The following is a 26,461-nucleotide window of genomic DNA, read 5'->3' as shown; positions in this document are numbered from 1 at the left end:
ATGTGCTGATCTGCTGAGATCCAGGCCTACATGACGCCACCTTGTGGATCTTTGTAAACAGCACCTCCCATATTACCACTCTCCATTGTCCCTGAGTACAAACCTTTTTGCAGCCTATTTTTAAAGGTACAAACGGTCCATTCACCATTCTGCTCTTAATGAATGTTTTTGAAATGCAAACATGCTATTGGGGTCAAGTGAAGCCCTCATTTCATTTGGAGATGAGCAAAGCAGGCATGACTGCACCCCCTCACCTCACCTCCTTGGATGTTGATGACACTTTGTATTGTAATTCAGTGGTGAAAGAAATGCCCAGGGCCTTTTACTAAAAGTGAAAGCACCAATACAAAGATGAAGAAATTCTCCATTACAAGCCAAAGTCGAAATAGATAGAAATACATTTACAAGTATTAGCAGTAAAACGCGCTCAAGTAGCAAATGTGAAAGTACTCATTCTGCAGAAACACAACCCCTAACATTGATTATTATAACATCATTAGATTGTTAATACTGATGCAACACTGCATCAGCCGCATTTCACTGTTACCTGGTTGAGGTGGAGCTCGTTTAGTCCCGTGGTTACCATCCTTTTTTTAAAAAACTTTTCTCTAATGAAGTATTAATGATGATAATTTGACCTTTTTGGGCATCAAATTGTTATGTAATAAAACATCTGAGAAATGTAGTGTGCAATCACTTTTGTTAATTTTATAAGCTCATCGTGTTTTTATGTAAATTTTATGTAAATTTAAATGTAAATACATTCATTTAAAAGGTAAGTAGTAACTATATGTGTCAAATAAATGTGTGGAGTATAAAAGTATAAAGTAGTATAAAATGGAAATGGTCAAGTAAAGAACAAGTACCAAAATAGATTCGCTTGTGTCCCATAGATCTTAAGGAAAACCTCTGGACGTACGTCATTTTCTATGTGAGCCGTGAGCAATTAAACAAACCACACTGGTGCACTCTCATGCACTTATTCACTGCCAGTGAATGGGATGGACTGCACTTATATAGCGCTTTTCTAGTCTTAGAGACCACTCAAAGCGCTTTACAATACTCGCTACATTGCCACCCATTCACTCACACATTCATACATTACACGTATACACTGATGGAACAGCCATCAGAGGAGATTTGGGGTTCAGTATCTTGCCTAAGGACACGTGGACTGGAGGAGCTGGGGATCGACCCTCTACCTCCTGAGCCACCCCAGTGCATTCCTATTTGTATTCTATACAGCTCTCTTTCTATATTCTTTTTTAGTTTATCCTTAGTATAGTTTTGGTAGGAAGGAACAGAAAAAAAGGCTGCTTATGCATTTTCTTTTGACACATCACGCCGCAGAATAAAAGTTCATGTGACCAAACTTTTATTTACATTGAACAATATTAATGACCGACTATCATCCATTTGTCTCAGTGGTGTGGTGCATCTTAAATCATGGGTTATGTGAACTGAAGTGGAGTAGAAATAGCCCTAATTCACACTATGAAGATAGCATGTCTCTAAAGAACAAGTGTAAACAGATATCAAGGCACAAACATATGGAGAAAGACTTGGAATGAAACAAATAATACAGAACAATCCATGTTAGGAACAGACAGAACCACTTAAAAATCTTGCAGATATCTTAAAAGTGACACACAACCATTTCTCTTTTGTTTCTTTAAAGAAGTTACTTAAGGAATGTTATTCAGTTTGTGGGGGGGGGGGTGTTACAGGCTAATCTATGGACAGTCATGCAGAACAATGCACTATAGTACAACTGTGAATATTGATTCTGTGTAAACATTGTACAAAAAACATTTTCCCTTCATCCATTTCCATTCTCCATGCTTGTTTGTTTTCTTCTAAAAAATAAGCTCTGTGCAGTCAAAAGGTTCAGAAAATGCCAACGCTAGTTAACATAAGTTAATGTGATTTTTATAAAAACTTTTTTTGTATCGTATCCTCTTAATAAACTTCAAAAGCAAAAGGGAAATGGAAACAAAAACCTATCAAATTAAACAGAAATCTGAATATAAAAAAAAATGAGACAACTACCATTTAAACAAGTGGCTCTCAAAACGGTCCTTTAAGGTTTATTGAGGAAGAAAAATACTTAAATTTTACTGTATTTTCATTTGTCATGTGGCATAATGAGATAATTTTCTTATTATGTAATGTTTTACTTCCGGCAGTTATTTTCTACTTCAGCCAGTCAGCTCATATAATTTATGTTCTACGTCTAATTGAAAAAACTTCAATTCTCTGGTGAGTGCCTGGACTGTTCGTGGTTCTTTTCCAGTGGGGGGGGGGGGTTCTAGGTCAAATATCTATGTGCTCAGTATTTAATCGGAACTCAGTATGAATAGTATGAGAACCCCTGATCAAGAGCAGTGAGAAATATATATAAAAATAATAATAATAATAATAATAACACAATAGACTGAAAACATGATGGTTGCAAATCAGTGATTGTTTAAGTTCTTTGAGGTTTCCCCCCCTAAGAATCAAGTCTGTTATGGTTTTCATTATGAAAAGCAGTAATCATCACATGGCTGTTGCAGTCTCTCATGCAGTCTGTGCGCGTCGGGCATCGTCCTGCATGAAAAGACAGATGACAAGCACAGCAGCTTTATAGAAATACAGTATAAATGTTGCTTCACAGTTTAAATGAACAAGAGTTAGAAATAGTCCCATTCAAAATCTGACAGTTAAATCTGGCAGTCTGACTAGTCACTAGGTGGCGTGATTCATTCAAAATGTGGTTTGCAATATTCCCATTGTGACGCATAACTGAATGTCAGACAAGCCTAATTAGCAAGTCGATTATGACACTGAATCTGAGCTGAAGATCTGACTTGAGCGTGTACAACACCTGAGAATTCATGTGACCTGTTAGGTTGCACCAAAAAGGTAAGTAACCATGACCACTGTCTGTTTGTACAACAGAGGGCATTATTTTTACCTGTTTACCAGTCCAGCAAACAAATCTACCAGAGTTTGATGCATGTGGATAAAATTAAAAAAGATTTTTTTTTTTAATTTTCTGCTTTACAGTAATTTTCGCAGCCACCCTGTCATCATCCCTCTATCCTACCTTTAGAAAAGACCACAGTCCTTCAGGTTGTTCTTAATGATGACGTCAGTGACGGCGTCAAAGACAAACTGCACGTTCTTGGTGTCAGTGGCACAGGTGAAGTGGGTGTAGATCTCCTTGGTGTCCTTTTTCTTGTTCAGGTCCTCAAACTTGGTCTGAATGTAACTGGCCGCTTCGTCGAACTTGTTGGCTCCTGGTGAGCAAGAGTTTGGAGAAATGAGGTGGCAATTTTGTTTTCAAGAGAACACATTATGTTTTCTTATGCTGTGATTTGTTTGTAAGCCAGTACAATGCCGACTGCAGCCACAACGACTCGTCTATCACGGCCCCTGACATCCCACCCCGTACCTGTGTACTCCGGGAAGCAGATGGTAAGGGGGCTGCGTGTAATCTTCTCCTCAAAGAGATCCTTCTTGTTGAGGAAGAGGATGATGGAGGTCTCAGTGAACCACTTGTTGTTGCAGATGGAGTCAAACAGCTTCATGCTCTCATGCATTCGATTCTAAAGAGAAGCAAAAATCGGTCATGACCTGTGGCCGCCACTAAAACATCAACAACAAATCAGAGCTGCCACCAGGGGACAATGTTGCTTAATATTTTAAATGTGAGCAGTAACCAGTGCAGGGGAGGTTCCTCAGACCATGGTTTTGCCATGTCTCTCTTGAGCACTCTTGTTAAATTGATAAGTACTTCAAGAAATTGGGGTCAAATGGTTCAAATCACTTGAAGAATTAGCTATTATGACTGTTATTACATAATTGCACTCCACTGGTTCAACTATAAATGTATCATTAAACTCCAATGAGCCAATTTTACCACCTGGAGCTCACTATTATTGAGCCATAATAAGAAGCGATGAGCGATGTCAAACCATCTTTTAATGCCGTACAATCTAAACAACCTCACACTGAAAATGAGCAAAAGAGCAGATTTATGTAGCCTGTCAAGTTCATCTGTGCAGATGAAGACGCACACATCAGAAGATGGAGTTCTCCTTACCATCTCCTCATCCTCAGCCAGCACCAGGTCGTAAGCGCTCAGTGCAACACAAAAGATAATGGCTGTGACTCCTTCAAAACAGTGAATCCACTTCTTTCTCTCTGAGCGTTGGCCTCCCACATCAAACATTCTGCAAGGGAGATGAAGCACAGGAGACAAACTGTGTGTCTGTGTATGTACTGTGTATGTGTGCGTGTGTGTGTGTGTGTGTGTGTGTGTGTGTGTGTGTGTGTGTGTGTGTGCTGGTAGGGGGAAGGAGGTAACAATGAAAGACAGTAAGGTGAAGCTGATCGAGAGCAGACTGCTGAAGAGGACATTTCAGGGAGAACGACAGTGACGAAGGAAGGAGAAAGTTAGGGTGACATTCTATCCCTGGATGTGCATTAAGTTTTCATGAGGCCGCTTTGAGAACAAAAGTGGTGGTGAGACGGGTGGAGAGGTGTCCGTCACATATCTGATAAAAGATTGCGGGGTCAAAGCGGGCTACAAGAGGCAGGCGTCTATATTCAGTGCAGAGCCCTGGCTAATGGGGAAGCTGAGCGCTGTGATCGAAGCTGTTAGAGGTGTGAGCAAAACCCCGCAGAAGTGATAATAGTCTACCACATCCAGGACAGCTGCCATGCTTGGATGATACAGACTATAGATACATGAGGTTTTCGGTGAACCCACAATCTGTTAAGGTTATAAAAAACGCCCAAGAAGCACCATCTTGATGAATCTAAATTAAAACCACTGTCGAACGATGGCATTTCTCTGTATCTATACGTATTTCCTTTTCGTACTTATTATGGCAAACAGGTCCGAATTATAAAAATGTGACTTTCTTCTTATTGATTGCCTGCATGTATTATTCAGGCCAAATATTGAGGCAGTGACAGAAGGTAAATATCAGAGAGTTTATCAGGAAGCAGGTCACACCAGAGCCCTGTGGCCACTGCTGCCTTTTTTTTTTTTTTTTATTAGCCCGATCTCTTTAGCTACATTACAAAGGGTTGAGTTTTTTCATACACTGCCCAAGAACTAAAAAACACAAACAAAACCAAACAGACACATCCTCTTCATATCTATACTCTTTTATATAACACATTCACCTACACTCTAATCATGAACTGAACCCGCCTTAGCGTAGGTCCTGGTATCACATGTTTAAACACTTCTATTAAGAGATATATCTATACATCCATTACTGTCCCACATGAGTGCTCAGGCTGGATCAGAGCATATTTTATGTAAGATCTACAGTGCTGTGTCACTGAGGACATACTGAAACATTAACACTAAATAAAGCTCTAGCTTTATTGAGCAAGAGAACAGTGGGCAGACCTAATTTATTTATTCAGCTCTCAGTGCAATCGTGATAATTAAGCCTTTTAATTACTGGTATAATTTGGCTTCTGAGTAGCTGAGTTGCACATTTCATGGCGGCAGGGTCAGTCATCTCTCGATGCTCTTAATGTTGGGACCATAATTAAGTTGAACAATTTCTGAGTAACGCAGTAAATTAGGTATATGGCCAGTATTTACTATGCTTTTGTTTAGTGTTCAGAGCAGGTGCAGAGGAGGCGGGTATTGCAATGTCACTGCTTACACTGATAGGACCTAATTTAATGTAAACACTTATGCTGATGTAACTGTGCTGCTATGCTGCTACTGTAATATCAAACAGCACCAAGGACAATTACATTTTACTCAGTGTCTTCTTCTGTTTCACGTGCTGTTGTGTGGCCGGTAAGACTAACTGACAACTGGCAGTTTTTTTTTTATGTATCAACAAATAACACTGTAGGCAAGCATGAGACGTAAGTGAACACACGGGGAGTCATATAACCACTCGGGTTACTTAATGTCAAATACTGGGTCAGCTGCTAAGTGAGAGTTCCTTGGACTCTCACATTGGTTGTTATGAACACAACATTGGCATGGAGGCAGGGTGAGATTGGAAATGGTATTCGCTTTTTTCCTTTATTTATTTGCTTTTCTGTTTCCAAAATCCCCGAAGTCTATTGACATTGGTATCAAATCAGTGCTTTTTGACCTTACTTGAAGTGCAGTTCCTTGAAAGTGAAGTGAGTCTCCACAATGCCAGTGGTCTTGACCCGAGTTCGCAGCACATCCTGCTGGGTGGGGATATAATCTGCTTTAGCTATCCTCTCCAGGTCGTTCAGGTAACTGAGAGAGATAGAGAGGGAGAGAGAGAGATAGAGAAAGTGATCAAGATTGCGACATGACTTTCAACCTGCAAAAGAGAGAGAGAAAAACAAAACAGGCCGACACAACGCATGAACGTACAGTTCGCTGTTTCCACTTGTGGTGCATTAACATCCAAATCAGTCGTTATTTCTCTGGACTGCTTTGAACTGTAATGAACTTTCCGTGGAGTGAGTCATAATCTGCTGCATTAAACGAGAGACTGCTAAACTTCACACGTAGTGTTTCATTAGACTGTTTAAGGCCTTATAAGGAACTGTGCTCAGTAGGGTCATGTAGTAGTCAAGTTATAACCAAATGCATTATGCATGTCAGACTCTGTTACATCAGTTTTTAGCCTTCCAGAACCGCACCTCCAAACTGTGGTTGAGAGAAACCAGGTTTAATCGACATAAACATGTACATGGACACAGCAGCGGTAATCACCAATACAAGCTATTCGAGTTCCTCTAGACATTTCAGGGCTTGTTAACAGGAACAAGCCTGCAATAACTGATTGCTTTTGGTCCATTGGGGGGCAGTGGAAACAAGGGATGACCATGACATATACATATGATCACCTTCTAACACCTCGTGTCAATGTAAGTCAAATGGTCACTCTCTTGTAGCTCTGTTTTTGGTCTCCACCAACTCCTGTCACTTCAAGTGACATTTACTGCACAGTGGCTATGGATACATGCTGGGACCTTCAGTTGCTGTATATATGCTCACTTTGGCGACACACTGCCTAAATTCTGAATTCATTTCTTTACTTCACTAAATATGTTTTTTGTTGTTGTGCCATATGTATTATGATGCTGTCACTCTGCTGATTTACATAGTGGTGAAATACTCATGTTTGAGTATCACGAGTCTAAGCACTAAATTGGTTTTGCAGTAAATTTTGCTCTTGGTTGTTGCCTCTGTTGTAGGGGTTTCAGAGGCTCATCGCCGACTCAGGTCTCTAGTAGAGAGTGAGTGTATAATGGCTCTGCTTGTTGTCTTCTATGAAGCATATTCACATTATTATTTACCTGTACTAGTATCCTCACTGAAAACTGTTGTCATGCATGCAAGATACTGTAGACAGTCATCCACACTCATTGCTAGTATTTAGTTTATAGACATGTATGTAATGCTGCTTATCTGCTGCACCTCAAAGCTACCACAGATATAGGTAATACATCATTGTAAGGCTCTAATGCAGTTTCTTGGGGATACATTTTTCATCATCGCTCCAGTCTCTGCTGTGCTGCTGAGCTTGGTGGATGTTTGTGGGGAGGGAGATGAGGTCAGAGTGTGGATGCCAAGAATCAACTCTGTACTTACTCTGTATTCATATAAAAAATCCCCATGTGAAATGGCTGAGTGAAATGTCTATGCGAGACCCCTTAGGGATTACCACTAGACCCACTAGTACTATGTACTATCCTTAGTGGGAGGATTTCTATGGCAACATGCACATTCTTTACTGATTTGCTCTACTTTAGTCATTTTGATGTGTGCTATTAGTGAAAAATATTATTATTTGTTGTTGCTTCTGTGATCTATTTAAATACAATATTCCAAGGCGATCAATAGGGCTGTGAGATCAATTTGTACAGATTTGCCTCTTAAAAGCAAGATAGCAGGCAGCCCTTGTTACTTGTAAGAGCAGCACTGAAATAAGCAAAAGAGAACATTACACAGGGTCTATGCAAAACAGAGATGCAAGTTAAAATTCACACAAACGAAAAAGACAAGTTAAATACATTTTCCACTTTCACTCTTTGTAGTTCTTCATTCACAACTCTCCTTTCCCACTTTCTGTCTATTCCTTTTTTTCTTGTCCTTTTTTCCTCCGACAGACTGTTGGTCAGTAGGGGAGTGTGGAAGCATCTTCACCATGCTTGACGCAGCTTGCCCCACTTACACAAGCATTGCATCATCATCGAAGGCCAGATGGGAGCTTTAGTGGTCCAGCCAACCTACGCCTCACAGACAGAAAGAGATATATGTGTCCAGCATGGATGTGACATTCATGCATGTCACATCCACTGAATAATAATAATTAATTTTAAAAAACATAATAAATGATTAACCAAACATTTTATTTTTATCTGTGTCATCATAGCAATCGTTACAAAACATTTCCAAATGGGATGATTTTTGATGAGTTATTAAGAACATATCATGCAAAGCAATATTTCTGACAAAATGAATCATCTCATTGATAAAACCAAGGGGTCACATGGAGGTTTATTATCACAGCTATCAACTCACATAGTCTACTTGGATGAAGTTCACTTGAAGTAAACAATTTTTTTGAGTCTCGTTTTTTTCATCCCTCAAGACAGACTATTCTGTGCTGTGCTTATCAGGTTACAATATTAAATAATCAAACCCAGAGAGGGAGAAATAATAGTTAAATGGAAGTTATTGGACTATCTCTCCAGTCTCTATAGCCCCCCTGAGAAGTCAAAGACGGGTTTCTCACTGCAGCATATATGAGAGAGGCTGACAGGCCTACGCCATTAGATCCATCACAACACCAAAAGCATCCCTAACGGCAGTAACGTAAACAGGCCTTAATATGACACCAACATAAAAGTAATCAGCACAGCCATCAAGACAATGCAAACAAACACCAAAATATCTCTCGACTGTCGCTTTCTAAAGCTGTTTTTTTAATCTTTTAATATTCTCATTTAAATAATATAAAAGAGCTGTGCTTCAGCTTCTGTTTACGTGAAAATTATTTTCAAACATGAATTACAAGCAGATATGCAGGAGGAGAAAGCGAGCACATTTTCCAGCTGGGTATGAAGTTTCCCACTTGGCCACATTTGCATTTACAGTGGGTTAACACAGAGTGTACTCAGGAGAAGATTGCACATTGATTGATGTACAAGTAGAGGAGGATATGTAGAGACAATGCTGATAAAGGAAGAAAAGTTAGCAGGATATTGAAAATCATAGATTTCATCAAGCTTGCACATTTGCTGGAAGGTATTACTTTTTTTGAAGCGATAGTAAATGTATATTAGATTCCAGAACAGAACAAAACACACACACACACACACACACAAATTCAAACTCACTATGCTGCCGAGTCGTTGAGTTGGTATTCTCGCGACCTTGCAAAGCAACTCTGTATGCCGCTGTCACCCCACAATCGCCTGATCACGTTGGCCAGGTCATCGGGAAGAACACCCTGCTCTTCAGCAGCTGCAGACAGGGCGAAGAGCTGCTGGGCATCATCCTGCAGGGGGCGATCAGGACACAGGGGTTGTTGCAATGAGAGCGACATACATGCAAACATATATGCAAATTGTTGACCGTAAAAATCTTCAGTTGGTAGAAAAATAAAACAAAATACATATTTGATTTACATCAGCAACCTGTGCATCATCTGTTAGACTGAGTGAAAAATGACACAGCAAATACAGCCCTCCCAGCCATTAGCTCCGTTTTTGGATACATAATGCAAAATAAATAATATTCAGTCATGGATGCTTTGCCTCTGAATTACTGCCAAGGAAGCAAAGGTTATGATAGTAGCAATATAATGTGATGATGATATCACTGAATCCTCCAATAAGCCGATGCCAGCCAATATGGGCTGAGCACGATAGGTGAGATATGTTGGTGTGACTCAAGGTAACACAGTAGGCAATGTTGCTATTACACATTGTGGTTTAAATTTCCTGCTGTTTGCCACGTTGCTCGTTTTTCTCAATTCTCCATTTTCCTGTTGGCATGAAGTCAACCGTTTTCCCTGAGCTTTAGTCACAGCGCGTGATATGATAAAAATACAAAAAGCAGTAATTAATCCCTGGACCTCCTTGTGCATCTGTATATATCAGCATAGCAGTGGTTCAGCAGAATCTGACTGCGGGATGGGCTGTTTATCTGTCTGTGTATTCATCATTAAAGTAAAGAAATAATTCACAATCTTAACCGTGTGTTTGTCACATTTGAAGAGAAATGCATTTTGTGGGAAGTCACCTTCCCATATTTTCAATGCTTTTTTCTCAGCTGATTGATATTTATTTGCCTTGTCCTTGGTGAGCACCAATCACCGGTTACTGTTCTTTATTCTGAGCGAGATAACAATCCAGTTTACTGAGGTTCTGTGTCTGGTCAATAGTTTCTTTTCAAATTTTTTTATAGTGTGTTTTATTCTAGCAGTACACTGTTGCAGGGACTATGATCGGTGAGCAGGTGTTTTTTTTAAGTTCAGATGTTGGATAATAAGTGAATCTCTGCGTATGTAATATTTTGCTGGAACTCATCCTGCTCCTTCAACCAGAGTAAACAGCCAACAGCCTGGATAATGTGTAAGTCTGCATGTTTTGGTTTCATGTCCGTTTTTGTGTTTGTGCATGTGCGCACACATACACAATCTGTGTTTGTGTGTGTGTGTGTGTGTGTGTGTGTGTGTGTGTGAGTGCATTTCCACAGGGCCGCTGTGTGCAAGTATGGGCAGGCTAGCACACTAATTGCCATGTGTGGGAGTCTGTGAGAGTATCGTCACGTACACACAGCCTTTTGACAGATCTGTCAGTGAGAAAAAAAAAAAGAAAAAAAAAAGATCTATCCATCCCACTCTAATGACCACAGCAGAGTCCTCAATCCATCTATTACAGCTTCAGTTACTGAACACATAGGCTGGCTCCACTGTAAAATCACACTGACACACACTCCTCCACAGGAATTAAGTTCAGACACTGTTAGACCTCAGTGTCAGCTTGTTCATCGGCTGATAAGTGTTCACAGGGTGCAGCAGACTGGATCTGTGCCTGAAGCTGGGACTTGTTGTTGTTGATGGTGGTTCATGTCTTCATTTGTTTGTGTGCGCGGGGTGGGTCTGTTCCTGTTTCTGTATGACAGTTTAATGAATACTCTGATCAGCTTGGTGACTGTGTGTTAATTGGGGCTTGTAGAGCTGTTAATGATTATTTTTATTATGGATTACGCTAATTGTTTCAAATAACTGATGAAGCATTTAATCTTAAAATGTCAAAATAGTCTCAAAAGCCCATCCAAAGTTCAGCCCAAAGATATTCAATTTATGATGATATTACACAGAAACATACTAGAAATCCTCATATAAAAGAAGCTGAAAAATGTTTTTCACTGATGCACTTTGGCAGTTTGTTAAGCCTTTAGTAATTGTTGCTACTGTCAAGCGTTCCATTCTTGTACAGCATCGGCAGATATGCAGTTTAACAGTGGCAGATTTACCACCCCAAATTCTTGGTAATTTCTGAAACAGTGCGTCCTTGATTTCAGACAGAAGAACGCAAAAACAGGCTTCTCTCTCTTCTCTCTGTCATTTCAGCCAGACTGAAACCACACCTTGTGCTGGCAGATTTTATCAGCAGGAGTTAACTAATGAAGCTAACATTAGCTCCATGAGTTGGTTGAAAATGCTGTCTCTGGCTGACTTTTTTAATGTTTCCAGTATGCTGCTTTTAATACAATCTGGGGTAACGCTGGCTGTGCTAGTTGTGAACTTTTCTTTTTTTCTATATTTGTACGTAACTAAGACTCCATTAGAGCAAATAAAAAGACACTTTAATTGATTCCTTACACTTTTACCCCTATTATTCTGGTTCTGCTTCAACATGGGGAGAAATCCAAAGCCTGACAGGCCTGCTGTGCCTACTAACAATTGCTTAGTTATGATTGGACAATCATTGGTTGGGGGGTACGGGGGTAGGGGGGGTTTAGTGAATGATCACTTGCAGTTGAGTGTAATGTTATTTTAGACAAAAAGGAGGAACAAACATGCAAAGTAGACATTCAAATGATGAATCACAGTTGTTAAAAAACAGAAACCAGGCGATTCGGGGCCAGACGTAAGGTCCTGCTTTCAGGTGGTAACCTTCAAAAACAAGGAATTAATTTGTCGTTGCTGAGGCTGCAGAAGACACCTGGCAAACTAGATGTGCAGTTAAAATATGTCCTGCCAGCACTTTTGAATAAATCCAATCCCCTAAAACAGCCCTCAGTGGCCTGTCTGCTGCTGCTGCTGGTATTAGGCACACTTTCAGCCTCTTCTCTGTCTATTACAACTCTGAGGAGAGAGCAGATCAAAGATGGAGGAGGTGAAGTCTGTAAGACAAGCACTGTTTTCCCTGCAGGTAACAAAAATGGATCAGAGAAGCATTACAGTGCATTCCCTTTTGAACAACCAACCACGGTTTTACCACAGATAAAAGAGCTGCTGTGAATATGTGAATGTTGAAATCACATGATCCCTCAATTGTTTAAAACACTGGCACAACTTGGCAGTGTTACTGACCGAACACGAGTTGCAGAGAGGAGGCATGATATGAGAAACAGATCTTGTTTTCCAAAGGCATCATCAGCCTTGCAACAATTTTTTGTTCACTGGTAATAGAATGTGGATAAGTCAGGGAATAAAATGTTTGTGATGAGAGATAATGGGCAGTGGATAAAACTGCAACTATTTTCTGCATATTATTTTAATATAGAAGAAAAAGTGAAAGTAACAAAGGTAAAGTATTGTGATTTATATTCTGTGCAAGCTACAGTCTTAAGGACTACACCAGATACACAACAGCAAGTCACCAAAAGATGGTGTTTGACCTGAGGGAAGTGATTGGCCATGAGCCAGCGACCATTAAAAACCAGACACTCACTCAGGTGTCCTCGTAAAAATACTGAGGTGTCCACATAGACGACCTTCTTCGCTGGAAAAAAAAAAAAGAACGAAAACACATTGATAACCTGAGCAAAAGACTGCAGCAGAGACTTGTAAGCAGCCAGATCATACAGCACTGAGCCCAAGACAAATTTCCTCTCTGGGACAATAAAGTTTATTTTACTTTGCTTTAAGATGCTGTTGATAAAACAGCCTTTGTTCTGTTGTGGCCTGAGGGAGATCCTGATCTGTCCACGGTGGGTACAGTCAGCTGAATACTGCATTCTCACACAATGATGGTGGCTTTTAGGCTGGTCAGCTCGCTTGCTCTTCCTCTTATTAAACCACTGATTTTCAATAAGCATCTCTGTGTATTTGCAATAGTATGACATTTGTAAGTTTGCAAACCACCATGCACTCAAGTGGCTCTGTTCAACACAGTTTGTCTGGGTGGTCAACCCATGCTTATGCCATCTGATGTAAGACTAGATGGAAATAATGCATACTGATGTAATGATATATAACAACTACTTTGTGTTTTGGAGTGTTTGTGTGTGCGTCTTACCAGTCTGGCAGGGTTGCTGTAGTCGATCTTGAGACTGGCCATGGCTTTAACAATGGCCATAATGGACTGGATGGTATTACTGTAAACCACTGCTCGGTACTGCTTACACTCGTCTTCTGAGTAGCCATCTTCATGGATGATCCTGAGAATATCAAGAAGCATGCAACATTTATTAATGTGTATACATTAAACCTGCATTAACAGATTTTCTTTGGCCACTTGGGGGTTAAATGCTCCACTATCAACACTTCTTCAAACATCAATCATTAAGCTGAACATAAATTCATGTTGTACTGCTGTAAACTGATACACAAACAGTAATAACTCAACCGGTATGTTTATGAGTGACACAGTTGAGTGTTGAAGCTGAAAGGCTGCTTTTTTTTTTTTTTTTTTATTTGTCTGCAATGCCTAAGTCGTCTATCAAGCAGCATATACCGTGTACTGTGCATAGCATTTATCATGCCAGCATGCTGTGTAGGACGATGCAGTGGGGTTAACACACACTGGAACTGCCTCAACTCTGCAGCATCCATTTGATGCAGTATCCCAAGTTTACCTCTTGCAATATTATCACTCTGGACCTGAGAGTGAGAGAACTAAGTGTGCATGTACAAGAGTGCATCCTGTCATGAGATGCAATCATCCAGTCTTCATTAGGAAAATATAGAGAGTAAACTGAGAGGACCTCACTTTAATTGTTAAGTACAACTGCCGGTTGCTTTTAAACAGTGTGTTGTTGCAAATGATAATGAACAGCAGTGATTCAGAAAATACATGGTTGCCAACATTTTTAAGATGTTTTAAAAAATGCAGTTATGTTTTCCTGACTTTCCCTGGTGCAATGTTGTGTTTACACAGGATGCGTCGATGTGTAATGTTACATAATAGGCCAGTGTTGTGAGTGTTTCAGTCTTGCAGGCTGATTTATCTGTACGCCTGTACGTGTTAATAACCTGCCTTCAAAAAGCCACAGACTGTTCCTGCTCCAAGCTCATAAAAAATGGATTCAATGCCTGGCTAGCCCAGAGGAATGTGAATAATTAAGCCATTTAGGGTCCTGTGTATGTGTGTGTGCATGTGTGTGTGTCTGTGTGTGTTCAGATTGATACACAGGCATTACAACATCCTCTGTATTCAGAAAGTCCTCACACTATTCTTGTGCTAGGAGCAGTAAAAAACAATAACAAACAGAAGAGGCCGTGACGTCCCCTCGAAACCAAATAGAAGGAAGACAAATTTATCTTTTCTAACAATGACATGGTTACTATTGTAAACTACTGAGCTAAAACTTCTGATTGTATCTGCCTTGTGGTCAGTGCCTGAGTGTCTGAGTCAAACAGGGAAGACAATATCAGAAAAGTGTGGAGAAATTATGTATTAGGCAGAGTGTCACTTACAAACAGGCCCTGAACAATAGCTCAAGGATAGCTGTGAAGACACGGATAGACTCAAGACAGCCCAGTCCCCAATGGCCACTGTCATAACAACCAAGGTCATAAAGTATCATGAACCGAGCCTCTGGTCGAAGGAGTGAGCAGTCATAACACAGGGGCCCTTCAGCCCCTTGGGAAAGTATTGCATGAAAATGTACAATGTGACTTAGGTGAATGTGATTTATTGTTCAGGATTTAGTACCAAACAGAATCTTTACACATGTATGGATAGGTGCTGTGGTCCCATGAAGATTATCCTTATTTGGACATGTAGCAGTTGTACGAGTTTTGTGTGGGTTTAAATAGGCCCTGCAAGGAAGATGACCTTTAGAGCTGGGCAGCATTACACAGCGATAACTTGTACTGCTAATCTCTATTCTCTTCGGCTGAGCGTTGATACATGCTTCTGATTAAGAGACATGCACACAAAAAAAACTGCAGAACAACAACAACAATGCGACAAATATATTATTTTGTCTTAAACAGATATCATTGCAATTTCTTATTTAAAAAATATATTTGAAACATATTGTGATTTGTATTTTCTACTATGTAAGCTAGATTTGGTCAAGTTCAGCTAGTTTATAGTATACAACTGCTCACCCAACACCCTAACAGAGTTTCAGAGAGGTGGAAAGTCCATCCTTAGGTTGAACAGAATAGTCAAAGTATTAAAAATAATGTGAGATGTGCTTTTGTAACTTACTTCATCTGCTTTACAATGGTGCTCTTCCCAGACTCCCCGGCACCTGTTGGAACATTAAAAGATTAGAAGTCACATAATAAACTTCACATGCATGTTGCTGTTGTCTTTGCATCCGTCTTTGTGAAGAGAATAAAGCTGAACATTAGTTTCTTCTCTGAAATCATGAGTGACCCAGAGATGACCTGAGACTAACATCGCATTTTGTCCTCTGGGGCATCTGGTTTATTTATCTTTCCATTTTTTGAGGACATGATTACAGATACGCACAAAGAATTCCCCTATTCAGTTCAATGTTTATTTTCCAATCTGGTAGAAGAAGGGTGCAGGGAAGAGCAATGCTTTCATGGCTATTGATTATTTAGTACTTAAAGCAACGTTTTTCCCATCTCATGGTAAGTACATAATGAAAGAATATCATTTAAATGTGGCTTTGAATGTTTTAATCTATAGAATATAAATGAATCAATATAAATTTCAAAGCATACCATGGATTTAGATTGATTTCTCACTCTCTAGGCAGCCATTGGCTTCCATTCACTTCAGCACCCTCTGCAAAGGTGGGAAATCAATCACTGTGAACTATTCACAACCTATCATTTTCCCAAACTTATCATCTCATGGCAATGTTGCTGTAAGCTACAGTGGGACCAACTCCATTCAGATGTGGAAACACAAACACGGCTAGAAAAGTCCCTGCTCACAACAGCACTGCAGTACTGCAGCACAATAAGATGTTGAGAAAAAGTAAACTAAAAATAAAACATTTAATGGGACTCATTACCAAGTTTCTATTCTCTATTCTCTGACATTTTTGGGTTCCTTGTGGAGTTTTTTTGTCCACTACTTGCACAATGGAGCAATGTTTCTGTGAGTGAATCCCTGTATTGTATGTACAGTTTGTGCACAAGGATGCATGACCCTGCCACCAGCTTTTATGCTATTCCACTGACCCACAGTGAGCAACGTTAACGCTGCAAGAAAAAGGCAAGGAAGACTTGCGAAGGTACCAAACATGGTTGTAAACAATGCAGGATTTCAATTTGTTTTAAGAAAGAGCTTTGTAAATTTTTTATGAGGAAGCAAATGCATTCAACGCGTTTGTTTGACCTCAAGAGGACACACAGTGTGTTTTGGTCTGAATGTAAACACAGCTTTGTGTACAAGTCAAGAAAAGTCTGCAGTCAACTGCAATCAACAGAAGCCTGACACGAACACTGAATTTAGGAACGTCTAGAAATGTATACAATCAGAAAAATGTGTGGGAAATAATTTATAATATCTACAATCAGTGAGCTGAAACCACCAGTATCATAATATTAAGTGTAGATGAGAGTAACACATAAGACCTAAAGGGCAAGAAAAGGCCAAGTTCTGTGGATTAAAAAAAGAAGAATTAAAGATCCATTAAGGATTTAAAATTAAGAGCATTATGGCTGAGATGGCCAAGCAAAAAAAATAAAAAAAAAGAAGAAATTATGTGCCATATAGCAGCAAAGTTGTCATGCACACAGTTCACACGTCAGCACAAAAGTGTTTTCTGGTTTCTTGGCGAATGAACCTATTGTTGTGAATGACACAGCGGGCTGTGCTTCAAAACCATGGTTATCTGGTCTAAATGAAAAAAGCCGGAGTCTTCGGCACGTCCACTGTGTTGTCAGGACCATGCCACCATGAACTGTCCCATCACGCCACCTGACCCAGCCCTGCCAAATAACATTAGCCTTGCCGGAGCTGACGGAGCAAGTGGGACCAGCAGTGCCACAACCCCCACCCCCAACCCCTCACCCACTTCCTCCTCATGCTGTCAACATTCATCATATTCACACACATCCAGCACTTTTCTGAGCGAGAGGAAGGAACCCAGGGCAAAGGGAGGGGTGTAAAAGCAAGGCCTGGGGCTACGTTCTCCATCATAAGATCTGTCGCTCATGTCTCACTGCTCGACAGGCACAAAGGCAGAGAGGAAGCTGGATGGCTCTTCAGGTGTTTCGAGACTTTGTTAGAAAAAATATAACAATAACAATCCAGTATATGTATTTTTTATTTAACACAATTATCAGAATATTATATGGTTATTTTTTAGTGTTGCTAAAATTTTCAGGTTCACTCCAGGCCATTCTCTTTGATCGTTTTTTTTGTTCATAACTTACACCCAAATGAATCCTGAAGCAGAAACTTTTTAATCTTACTTAAGGCTGATCAAGATTAAATTATGTAACTAGGCTGCTGTTTCTATTCTTTCACCAACCTGTCTCTACGAAAACAATGTTTTCAGACAGGGCGTGCTAAATCTCTTCTTTCAAACTGCTATCCACTTCCATCTGGCACATCAAAGTTTTCCCTCAGACAGATAAACATGAACAAAATAATAGACAACATCAGACTTATAGACACATGTATAAAAATGTCCCGTTTAATAAAAGGCAGGTGGTGGAAAGTGGAATATCAGCCTCTCTGCGGACACATACATGCATGAAGGTCACCTTCCTCACTCCAGAATAAAAGCCATCCATTAATATTGCAGCCTGAAGGGAGGCGAACACTTGTGAACAGCAGCGAAAAAGAAGAGAGCATCCTCATTCTTCATGCTCAAGGTGTTTTAGGAGAAACGGGCAGTGTTGTTGTGCCGCTTCAGGGGGAAAACTTTTGAACATTACAGTATCAGGACATCTTATCGCAGCAGACTAAACAGTGCAATATAAACATCATTGTTTTGAATTCATCTGGAGGCTGAACTGATCACGAAACACAATAAACAACGTGAGTTATCTTACTGTGTTATAATAAAAAAAAAAAAAAACGAAAATAGAGAGAGCTGAGCTGACTGTGGATTTTTCACACAAAACGTGATATTAATATTTATCAAGATCGATATCACTCTCATATAAGAGTACAGGTAAAGTTGTTGTTAAATTAAAGATATAGATACTCTGTGTACTGAGGTAATGTTCATATCAGACATCAAAATGACAGACATCTCGGTGACTTTGAATGTGGCATGTTTTTTGGTACTAGTCTTCCCATGGGTCTGTCAGTTTAATCAGGATGATCCTCTTCGCCCACTCTGACTATATACTGTATGACTTTGTCAGGCCTCAGGGATGTTTGGATGACAACAGGTCCACCTTCATCTCCCAGGCTCTTCTTGGTCTTCTCTTCTGTGATGAGCTGTATGTATGGGGCTGGTCTCATGTGGGTCTGACACTTTCTCCGTCTCTCTGAGGACCTTGTCATGACGCCTGCATCTCACCTGGCTAAGTGCAGTCTTGCACCCCGCCAGTATGTGCAGGCTTGATGTTGGAAGTGTCACTCTTGTACACTGATGGCAGCAGGAAGGAGATGCGGAAGGGATCCAGTCTCCAAAGGCCAAACTTTGTCTAGGTCCTTTATAGTCCAAGTTCCACAGCCCGTAACTTTCACCCTTCCTCCACCAGGCGTTGGCCCTCGGCTTGGATCTGCTTTGGGTCCGCTTTCCCCTATTGCTGGAAGTGGGTTGTTCCAAATCCTTGCCTTTCCCAGGCATGGGTTCCTGATGATGTCCTTCAACTTCAGCATGCTTTCTGCCAGTGCCACTGATGTGTCAGCTGCCCACTTGCATCCTGGCCTTGTGGGGATGCCTGCACCTCTGGACTCATTGCCTGAGTCTCTGTATCTCTGTACATCATCTCAACCCTGCACTTTGCCACCTTGAACTATTTGATAGCTGTAACTGCCCAGACTTAAAGTGCAGCCCTACTGATGTGAAGCTTGGTAGAATTCTGAGTCACCTGTTAAGGTATTTGTCCACTGATGTCATAGGTTATAATGTTTTGTGTCATTATAGCAATGTTATAATGGAAAAAATGTACCTGTAAGATGAATCTGCCCATAGCTGAGCCATGAACTCAAGAGGATTTTAGCCGTATGACACAGAGATTCTACAGACTACACACAACTGTTAATACCAAGCTGAGTGACAATCATAAAATGATGCACCTCTGTGTTGAGAGCAATAGTGTTGTAGTTGGTAAAGAGTGTTGCTAATCAAATTATACGCAGAACATTAATTTATCCCGACGGGCCGCCACCAAACTGTCACATCGGTAATTCAAGTACAGATGTTGACAGTCAAAACGATCAATTATCAGGGGACAAAAAGTCTCTACACAGGACTACAACAGACTCATGTGGAGCGCTGATATTTTTCACACGAGTATATTAGAGAACAGTCCACTCAGCAGAGAACAAACAATATTGCTAAAAACATTTAATTTTCCTATTATAGATAAATCTGCAGTATATTCAAACTGAGCAGATGTATCCATCGTACATGAAGCCCTGTGCTTCTAATGAGTTGGAGCAGTAATGAGGACTGATCAGAATTACAAAGACCCTTCTGTGTTCTGTGCTGGCAGAGCAGACAAGCTCTTTCTTTTTAGTGCCATTACAAGAGAAGCAGAATCACTTTCTGGCAACGGGAAGATGATGCCACCCCCTCTTTCTCCTTCTTCAACCCCAACTATTCATAGCTGGTCCCCAGTTGGTTTTCAGAGAGCACCAGAGCACACAACAAAGATAACGACATGATTCGTAGCATGAGGATCACAAGTGGCCGGGCTACAGAAAACAGAACCGTTTCTCTCAACACATCCAATAAACTCACAGGCGCACTCACACTGATGACAGCTTGGCCGCAGTCTCAGTCATCCACTGCTGATGACACAAAGTATACATTCATGGCCTGACGTGATACTCTGATCTTGGCAGACGCACAAGCATCCATACATAATCTGACAGAGGATAAAGTCAGTCACCTGTCAACTAGCCCCACACCCTCATCTACACCTGAGCTATACTCAGGGGCAGTGAATTGGTTGGGGGTTTCTTGAATATGAGCATTTTCTGCTTTTTGCTGATAAATCGAATATTGGGTTTGGTTGACCAAAATAAGCTATTTGAAGATGTAGCCTTGGGATCTGGCAATTTGTGATGGATATTTTATTATCATAATTTTTTTTATAAATTAACTTTCAAATCCATATTCTGTTTAAAAAAAAAAGAAAAAAAAAAAAAAGTGAGGCATAAAAATGCAAAATGTTTAATAACTGCAATGATGCTTCTCACTTTGTTGGCCACTGCCTTCAATATAATTGGCAGTGCTTATGAGTGGGAATCTGGTGCGAGATCATGTGTCTGTCACTGCAATAGTGATTTCAAAACATTGTTTACATCCCTGTGAAGGAGTGTCAGGTCTGTGGGGTAAAGAGTGAGCCTCTGTACACATGACGCAGCCCCCCAGTGAAGGTACTTGTCCTTGGGTAAATAGAAGTGGCTGGCGTGACTCAAGTGGTTGTCTACATCCTCCCCAGACTAGAACTTGGACAAGGGCAACAGTGAAAGAGGAGCTGTTCCTCCAAAGTGGATTTAGAAGGCCAAAAAAAACAAAAAACAAAAAAAACAGAAATAGTAAAAACCCATAATGTATCAGTGACACTTGGTTTCCTGTGCACTGTATTTGATTCATGTGCTTTAATTATGAGCTGGAGGCCAAGATAAGTCACATTATCACATAATAAACCTTGCTGAGAATACTCCATACATCAGGGAGAAGCCAAATTGCTCTGGTGTAGCTCACAGGGCACCGATTCCCTTTGGAAAAGCTGACACAGTAGCTTACCACTTTAACCCCGTTTGGTGTGAAGATACTGAGGCGAGGTTTGAGAAGAGAAAGAACTGTAATTAATGGGCAGTTAGAGAAGAGGACAGATAGGAGGCGTTGGGAGTAGAGGTGGACAACATGGACAAAAGTGACAAATGAGCAAGGGATGGAGGAGGAGGACGATGCAGAGAGACTGCGAATGTGTGAGAGGGCTGAGCATTGGTTAAGAGAAAACATAGTGAGATGAGGGCTAACATGAGTGCCTGATAAATTCATAAATTTCATAACAGCTTATCAGCCAGTTATAGTTGCAGATAAATACAGAGTTCGGCAACGACAAGCAAAATGAAAAGCTCCGTCGGGAATGGAGGCTTAATGTTCAGTGTTGGAGTGAGTACCACTCAAGTGCGAGCTGCAGAGCATTCAGTGAACATCAGCAGCCAATCACTTGTTTTGTGCTCTCTGCATCACTTCACTTGCCAGCAGATTAGTGGCTTGCTAAACTATATGCAACAGCAAAAATGAGTAAGTCACAAGACAGCAGACCGTCTTGTAGAGAACTCTAAAACTCCCACTTCAGTGGAGACCAACCTCCCCACGAAATGACCCACTTAATATAATTACTTCCCCAGTACCTTCACTAATTATGACACTAAAACCAAAATTAGTGTATCACTTTTATAGGCTGTTAATTTACAACGTTGGGTTACTTATTTTTGGCTTTTGATCCTGAAATTTACCTCTTAGTAAAAATTTACCAACACAGAGATGAAAGGAAACATAGTATAAACTGGACATAAGGAAAAACAGAAGGATTGGTTATGAATGGTAAGGAGTAGGGTGATTATAAAGGTGTTCTTATCTACAGCAGTTAGCAGTAAATTCTTTGTCTAGAATTCAATACAGGAATTATTCTACAGAGAGGTAATTATGACAAGCTCTCATTGCCTATTTAAATGAATACTTGTTGTATAATTAGTTCACATTTGTTAGTTTAGCACACAAGATCACCACAGGTGCTTTTGCGCAATTACGGCATCACTGTCTGATGAAGTTTTTCATGCCTGTATGTGCACACACAAATGCATAGGGATACAGCACACAGGAAAAAAAACAAAGACACAGGACATTCCACAACAGAAGTGAGAGTGCAGGATCAGCAGCAACATTACCTCAAATTCCCTTTGGCAGTGTGGTGGAAACTAGAGATTTAACACTGAGCCTACAAATACAGCAGCAGCACTGTGAGGCTGTACTCACTAGGGGCAGCGGTGCTTTGAACTAGATGCTAATGTTAGCATGCTAACAATGGCTAGAATGACAATACTGGATTAACCATCTTAGTTTAGCATTAGCTATACGCTACTTAGCAATAAACACACTAAGGATTACGGGGGTATCATTAGCTCTGCAGATGCAGTCAAATAAAACATCTGACCCAATTAATGTGCTGAAAAAGATGAAAAGTCAGGGGATAAAGTGATGCCAGGTCATCTTGAGGGGGGCATGAATGTCTGGACCAATGGCAATTCACTTAAAAGCACAAATGCTCTCATGGTGGCATTAGAGGAAAATTTAGAGAAACACTAATGTACTGGGGATTATACAGAGTTTGTTTGTGTAAGATTTCATGGCAATCCATCTCATCTGTGTGGCGAGATATTTCAGTCAAGCATCCAACAGACCGACACGGTTGTCCCTAGAGTCATAAGAACTACTGAATATTACAGTAACAACTATTTTGTTCATCCATAACTTGATTAAAAGAAAAATAATTTATTATCAAGAGGAAATATCAAACAACTTCTCAAATACGAAAGCTTGCTTGTTTTTCCCTCGGTTTAATAGATTGTACATTTATTACCTTTGGGTTGCCTTTTAAACATGGAAGTATCACTTTTGTGCTCTAGTAACTTGTGCATCTGTCACATTCTTTCTGAGCCATGAAAGTATAAATTATTAAATGATTTGATTATTTATTGAACAAAAATGAAATGAATTATGCTTCCTTCAACCACTTTATTGTTTATGCAAGTAGAGATAAAAATATCTTTAAAGCTTGTAATATCTTTTTCACTATCTGCCCACACATTCTACTGTATGTAACCCACAATGGATATAAATAACTTCAAAATGTAAATGCAAAACATTTGATACATACATTGCTTTTGCTTTTGAATTTTATAGATTCATTTAAATCCAACACAAACCCATTCCCTACATGGACAGTAGAGGCTGGTCTTACAAAGTCATCCCTATGTGCTTCCCTACAACAGCTGGGTGATGACACCCAGGTAAAAAGAGTCGTGGACAAAGAGACAAGCTTCTGTCAGGGCTCCAAGATGTGTGAAAGTGACAGTTTTCATTTTGCATTCAGTAGAGACAAGAGTGTCCACTTATATTTCACAAGCCCTCGAGGGGAACTATCCAGGAAAGGCCAATTAAAAAAAGGCAGCTGTCTCAGAAAAATGAAACCCATCCTGGCACATTTGACTTACTGGGAGAAGTAAGAGAGGCTCTGCTCTGGCTGCAGGCAAAACACACTCAGCACTATCTGTGGACCTAAACTCTTGCTTGCAAGCGGCATCATTTTGACTCCGAAGACAAAAATACGACTACAGCCATGCTAGAGGCAGCATGCAAACAAGCTCACAGCGACACCGCTTACATGTTAAACAGGTGTAATGTTTGCCATGTTAACCATCTTAGTTTTGCGTGGTAGCATGCCAACGTTTGCTCAGGCTGATAGGAATATCATTAGATATGCAAACATTTAATCATAAACCAAAGTCTTGGACAAACAGAAATTTCGACCTGACCGTAGCACGAGATGAAAAGTCAGGGGATCGCCAGAGTTATTGCAAGTCATCCTGAGGAGAACTTAAATGTGTGTATTAAATTTTATGGAAATCCATCCAAAAGTTGTTGAAAGATTTAATTCAGAGCCACTATGTCTCCCTCCTGGTGGTGCAAGGTGAAAGCTGAGGGGATCAATGTCCTGAGGATTTATCTGCAATCATTAATGTCGACAAAATTCTGTGCCAATCTGTCAAGTTGATATCAGAGAGCTGTTTCACTAGATAAAACTTTGACTTTCTGGTGGTGGTAGATAAAAAGTCAGCAGGTCATGCAGCTCATTAGGATTGATATCGGATGTCTGTACCAAATTATATTTCAATTCATCTGTTGAAATATTTCACACACAAAAAAAAAAGAGGAAAAGGTCAGGGTCAGGAAGATTTATCCTCTGGAGACAATGAATGTTTGTATTGGATGGCAAGCCATCCAATAGATGTTGTGGCATCTCCATCTGGATCAGAGTAGCTGAATCATACTAGCAACGGTAAAAAATCTGCAGAAACTTACAGCTGCTGAAGTGAGGAAACAACTCAGCAGATGATCTTTGAAATGACAAACACACACATTCATTTTCTAGAAATAAGCAACATCAAAAATCCATTCTGCTATTTCAACACCATATTACGGCATCCTTGGGAGGCCTACAATCACAAACACTGTGTTTCACATTTCTGTGTCGCACAGCCCGTGCACTGCTGCGGCATTTTCTTCTGTAGAGACACGTTACCCATCTCAGCATATGGTAGCGTCATAGGCAATCTATTGTCTAAGTGACTGCCATGGGAGAATGAATCACTGGCCTGGCTGTGACACGACTCCTCCTTCACTCTCATCCTGGCCCGCTGTCCCCACCCGTTGGTGTCACGACTGCTCACATCCAACTAGCTTTTACAGCCATTTAAAGGTTAACCTCCTCTGGGCGTTGATGACACTGAGCAGAATACACAACAATGGTGCCGTTGCTATTTAAAGCCGCATGTCGCAGTGTACAGGGGGAGCTGACTGACACAAGCAGATGTGACGTTATTCTATGAGTAAATATGTTTGTAATTACAGTTTTATTCCGGACCTATAATGGAAAATCTAGACATATGGAGACCTGCTGTAGCTGAAATGTGAGTGTATGTGGGGTGGGTTTCAATAGCATTTTTTCAAATTCAGTATCGAATCTTATTGCTCATTAACAAATCTGTTATAAATGATTTAATGTTTAAGAACTAAAATCTTTCTACATAAATGACTTGCTCTCTAGTTACCTAAATGACCGTAGTCTTTTTTACGTTGCTCTTGTCAATAAAAAAATTAGACAAAAAATGTAACATTCGATAAGGAATGCTTTAGATTCAAATCACAGTATTTGAAAAACCAAACCCAAAATGGAACAGGCCACTGTAACCCGATGTGAAGTAAGTGCTCACATTCTCTAAAAAGGTGATACAGTAGGTCACAGTTAATATCTGCAGAGATTCAGTACATGACCAATTAGCCCTCAGCTCAATCATAGACAAATGGTCATAACCTAGTATATGGTTGGACTGTATCATAAGCTATTTGCATTTTGCCTAGTGTCGGTTGATTTCAGCCCATCTGTTTGCTTCTCTCCTACTCTCTGTGCGATGTGAAAGGTGCCGCTCATTGTGATGAGTTATCGCCCAACTCTTAAGTTCACCTCAGTTCTACAAAGCTATAAAACTTAACAGTTTTGATTCATTCTCATCACTATAACCAGTGATTGTTTTCAGTGAACAAGCTCCCAGAATCCCCCTGGTCAGCACCAACATGACGGCGAGTAACTGGTGAACAAAGTGGAGCATTTAGCAGCTAAAGTCACTGATAGTTCCCTCAGCGGTTGGTGGAGACCAAAACAGAGCTAAAAAGAAAAGTGAATATTGGAAACCTTCATCAGGTGGCCAGGAACACAACTCCAAGTGAATGTTGCTCTGGACCGGCTGGATGTGTAAATGTTTGCTAACATGTTTGCCACAAAAAACTTTGTAAGGTGAAAATATGCCCATGTTGTTTTACAGCTTCCTCCAGCTATTATTTCAGTAACAATTATAAGATAGAACACACACACAGTTGTCCAGGCTCAGGCTCTGTGCATGCTTTTCCTTGCCAATGGAGGTGGATAAGGGTTATGTGTATATGTGTGAGAGAGCTAGACTCAGTTCAAGACCCTCATTTATAAGTGGAGCTGTTTTTTACACCACACTTGGTTCTAGTACATTGCCCTCTATCAGCAGGCTATTATTAACAGCCTCCTTTTTTCATCCAGCCTGAAATCAAGCCTTTATCTGCCTTTTATTGTGGCGTGCCATCAGGCAGCAAGCA

The 26,461-nt window shown here is 40.3% G+C and overlaps 1 protein-coding gene across 2 annotated transcripts in view; it reads right to left on the bottom strand.

The window, feature by feature from the left end:
- Window positions 1-1,358: 1,358 nt before the first annotated feature.
- Window positions 1,359-26,461, bottom strand: part of gnai2b (guanine nucleotide binding protein (G protein), alpha inhibiting activity polypeptide 2b) — a 45,630-nt gene continuing 20,527 nt past the window's right edge. For both annotated transcript variants that reach the window (XM_056388306.1, XM_056388315.1), the window contains exons 2-9: window positions 15,634-15,676; window positions 13,492-13,633; window positions 9,355-9,515; window positions 6,128-6,256; window positions 4,088-4,217; window positions 3,437-3,590; window positions 3,089-3,281; window positions 1,359-2,589 (exon numbers count right to left, since the gene is read on the bottom strand). In XM_056388306.1, coding sequence (XP_056244281.1) covers window positions 3,091-3,281; window positions 3,437-3,590; window positions 4,088-4,217; window positions 6,128-6,256; window positions 9,355-9,515; window positions 13,492-13,633; window positions 15,634-15,676 — 950 coding nt within the window. In that variant the 3' untranslated portion in view covers window positions 1,359-2,589; window positions 3,089-3,090. The remainder of the gene's footprint in view (window positions 2,590-3,088; window positions 3,282-3,436; window positions 3,591-4,087; window positions 4,218-6,127; window positions 6,257-9,354; window positions 9,516-13,491; window positions 13,634-15,633; window positions 15,677-26,461) is intronic.

The sequence above is a fragment of the Seriola aureovittata genome, chromosome 2, assembly GCF_021018895.1.
Source record: "Seriola aureovittata isolate HTS-2021-v1 ecotype China chromosome 2, ASM2101889v1, whole genome shotgun sequence".
Lineage (NCBI taxonomy): Eukaryota > Metazoa > Chordata > Actinopteri > Carangiformes > Carangidae > Seriola > Seriola aureovittata.
Note: the sequence above shows the minus strand (reverse complement) of the source record. Positions and strands in the feature narration are given on the sequence as shown.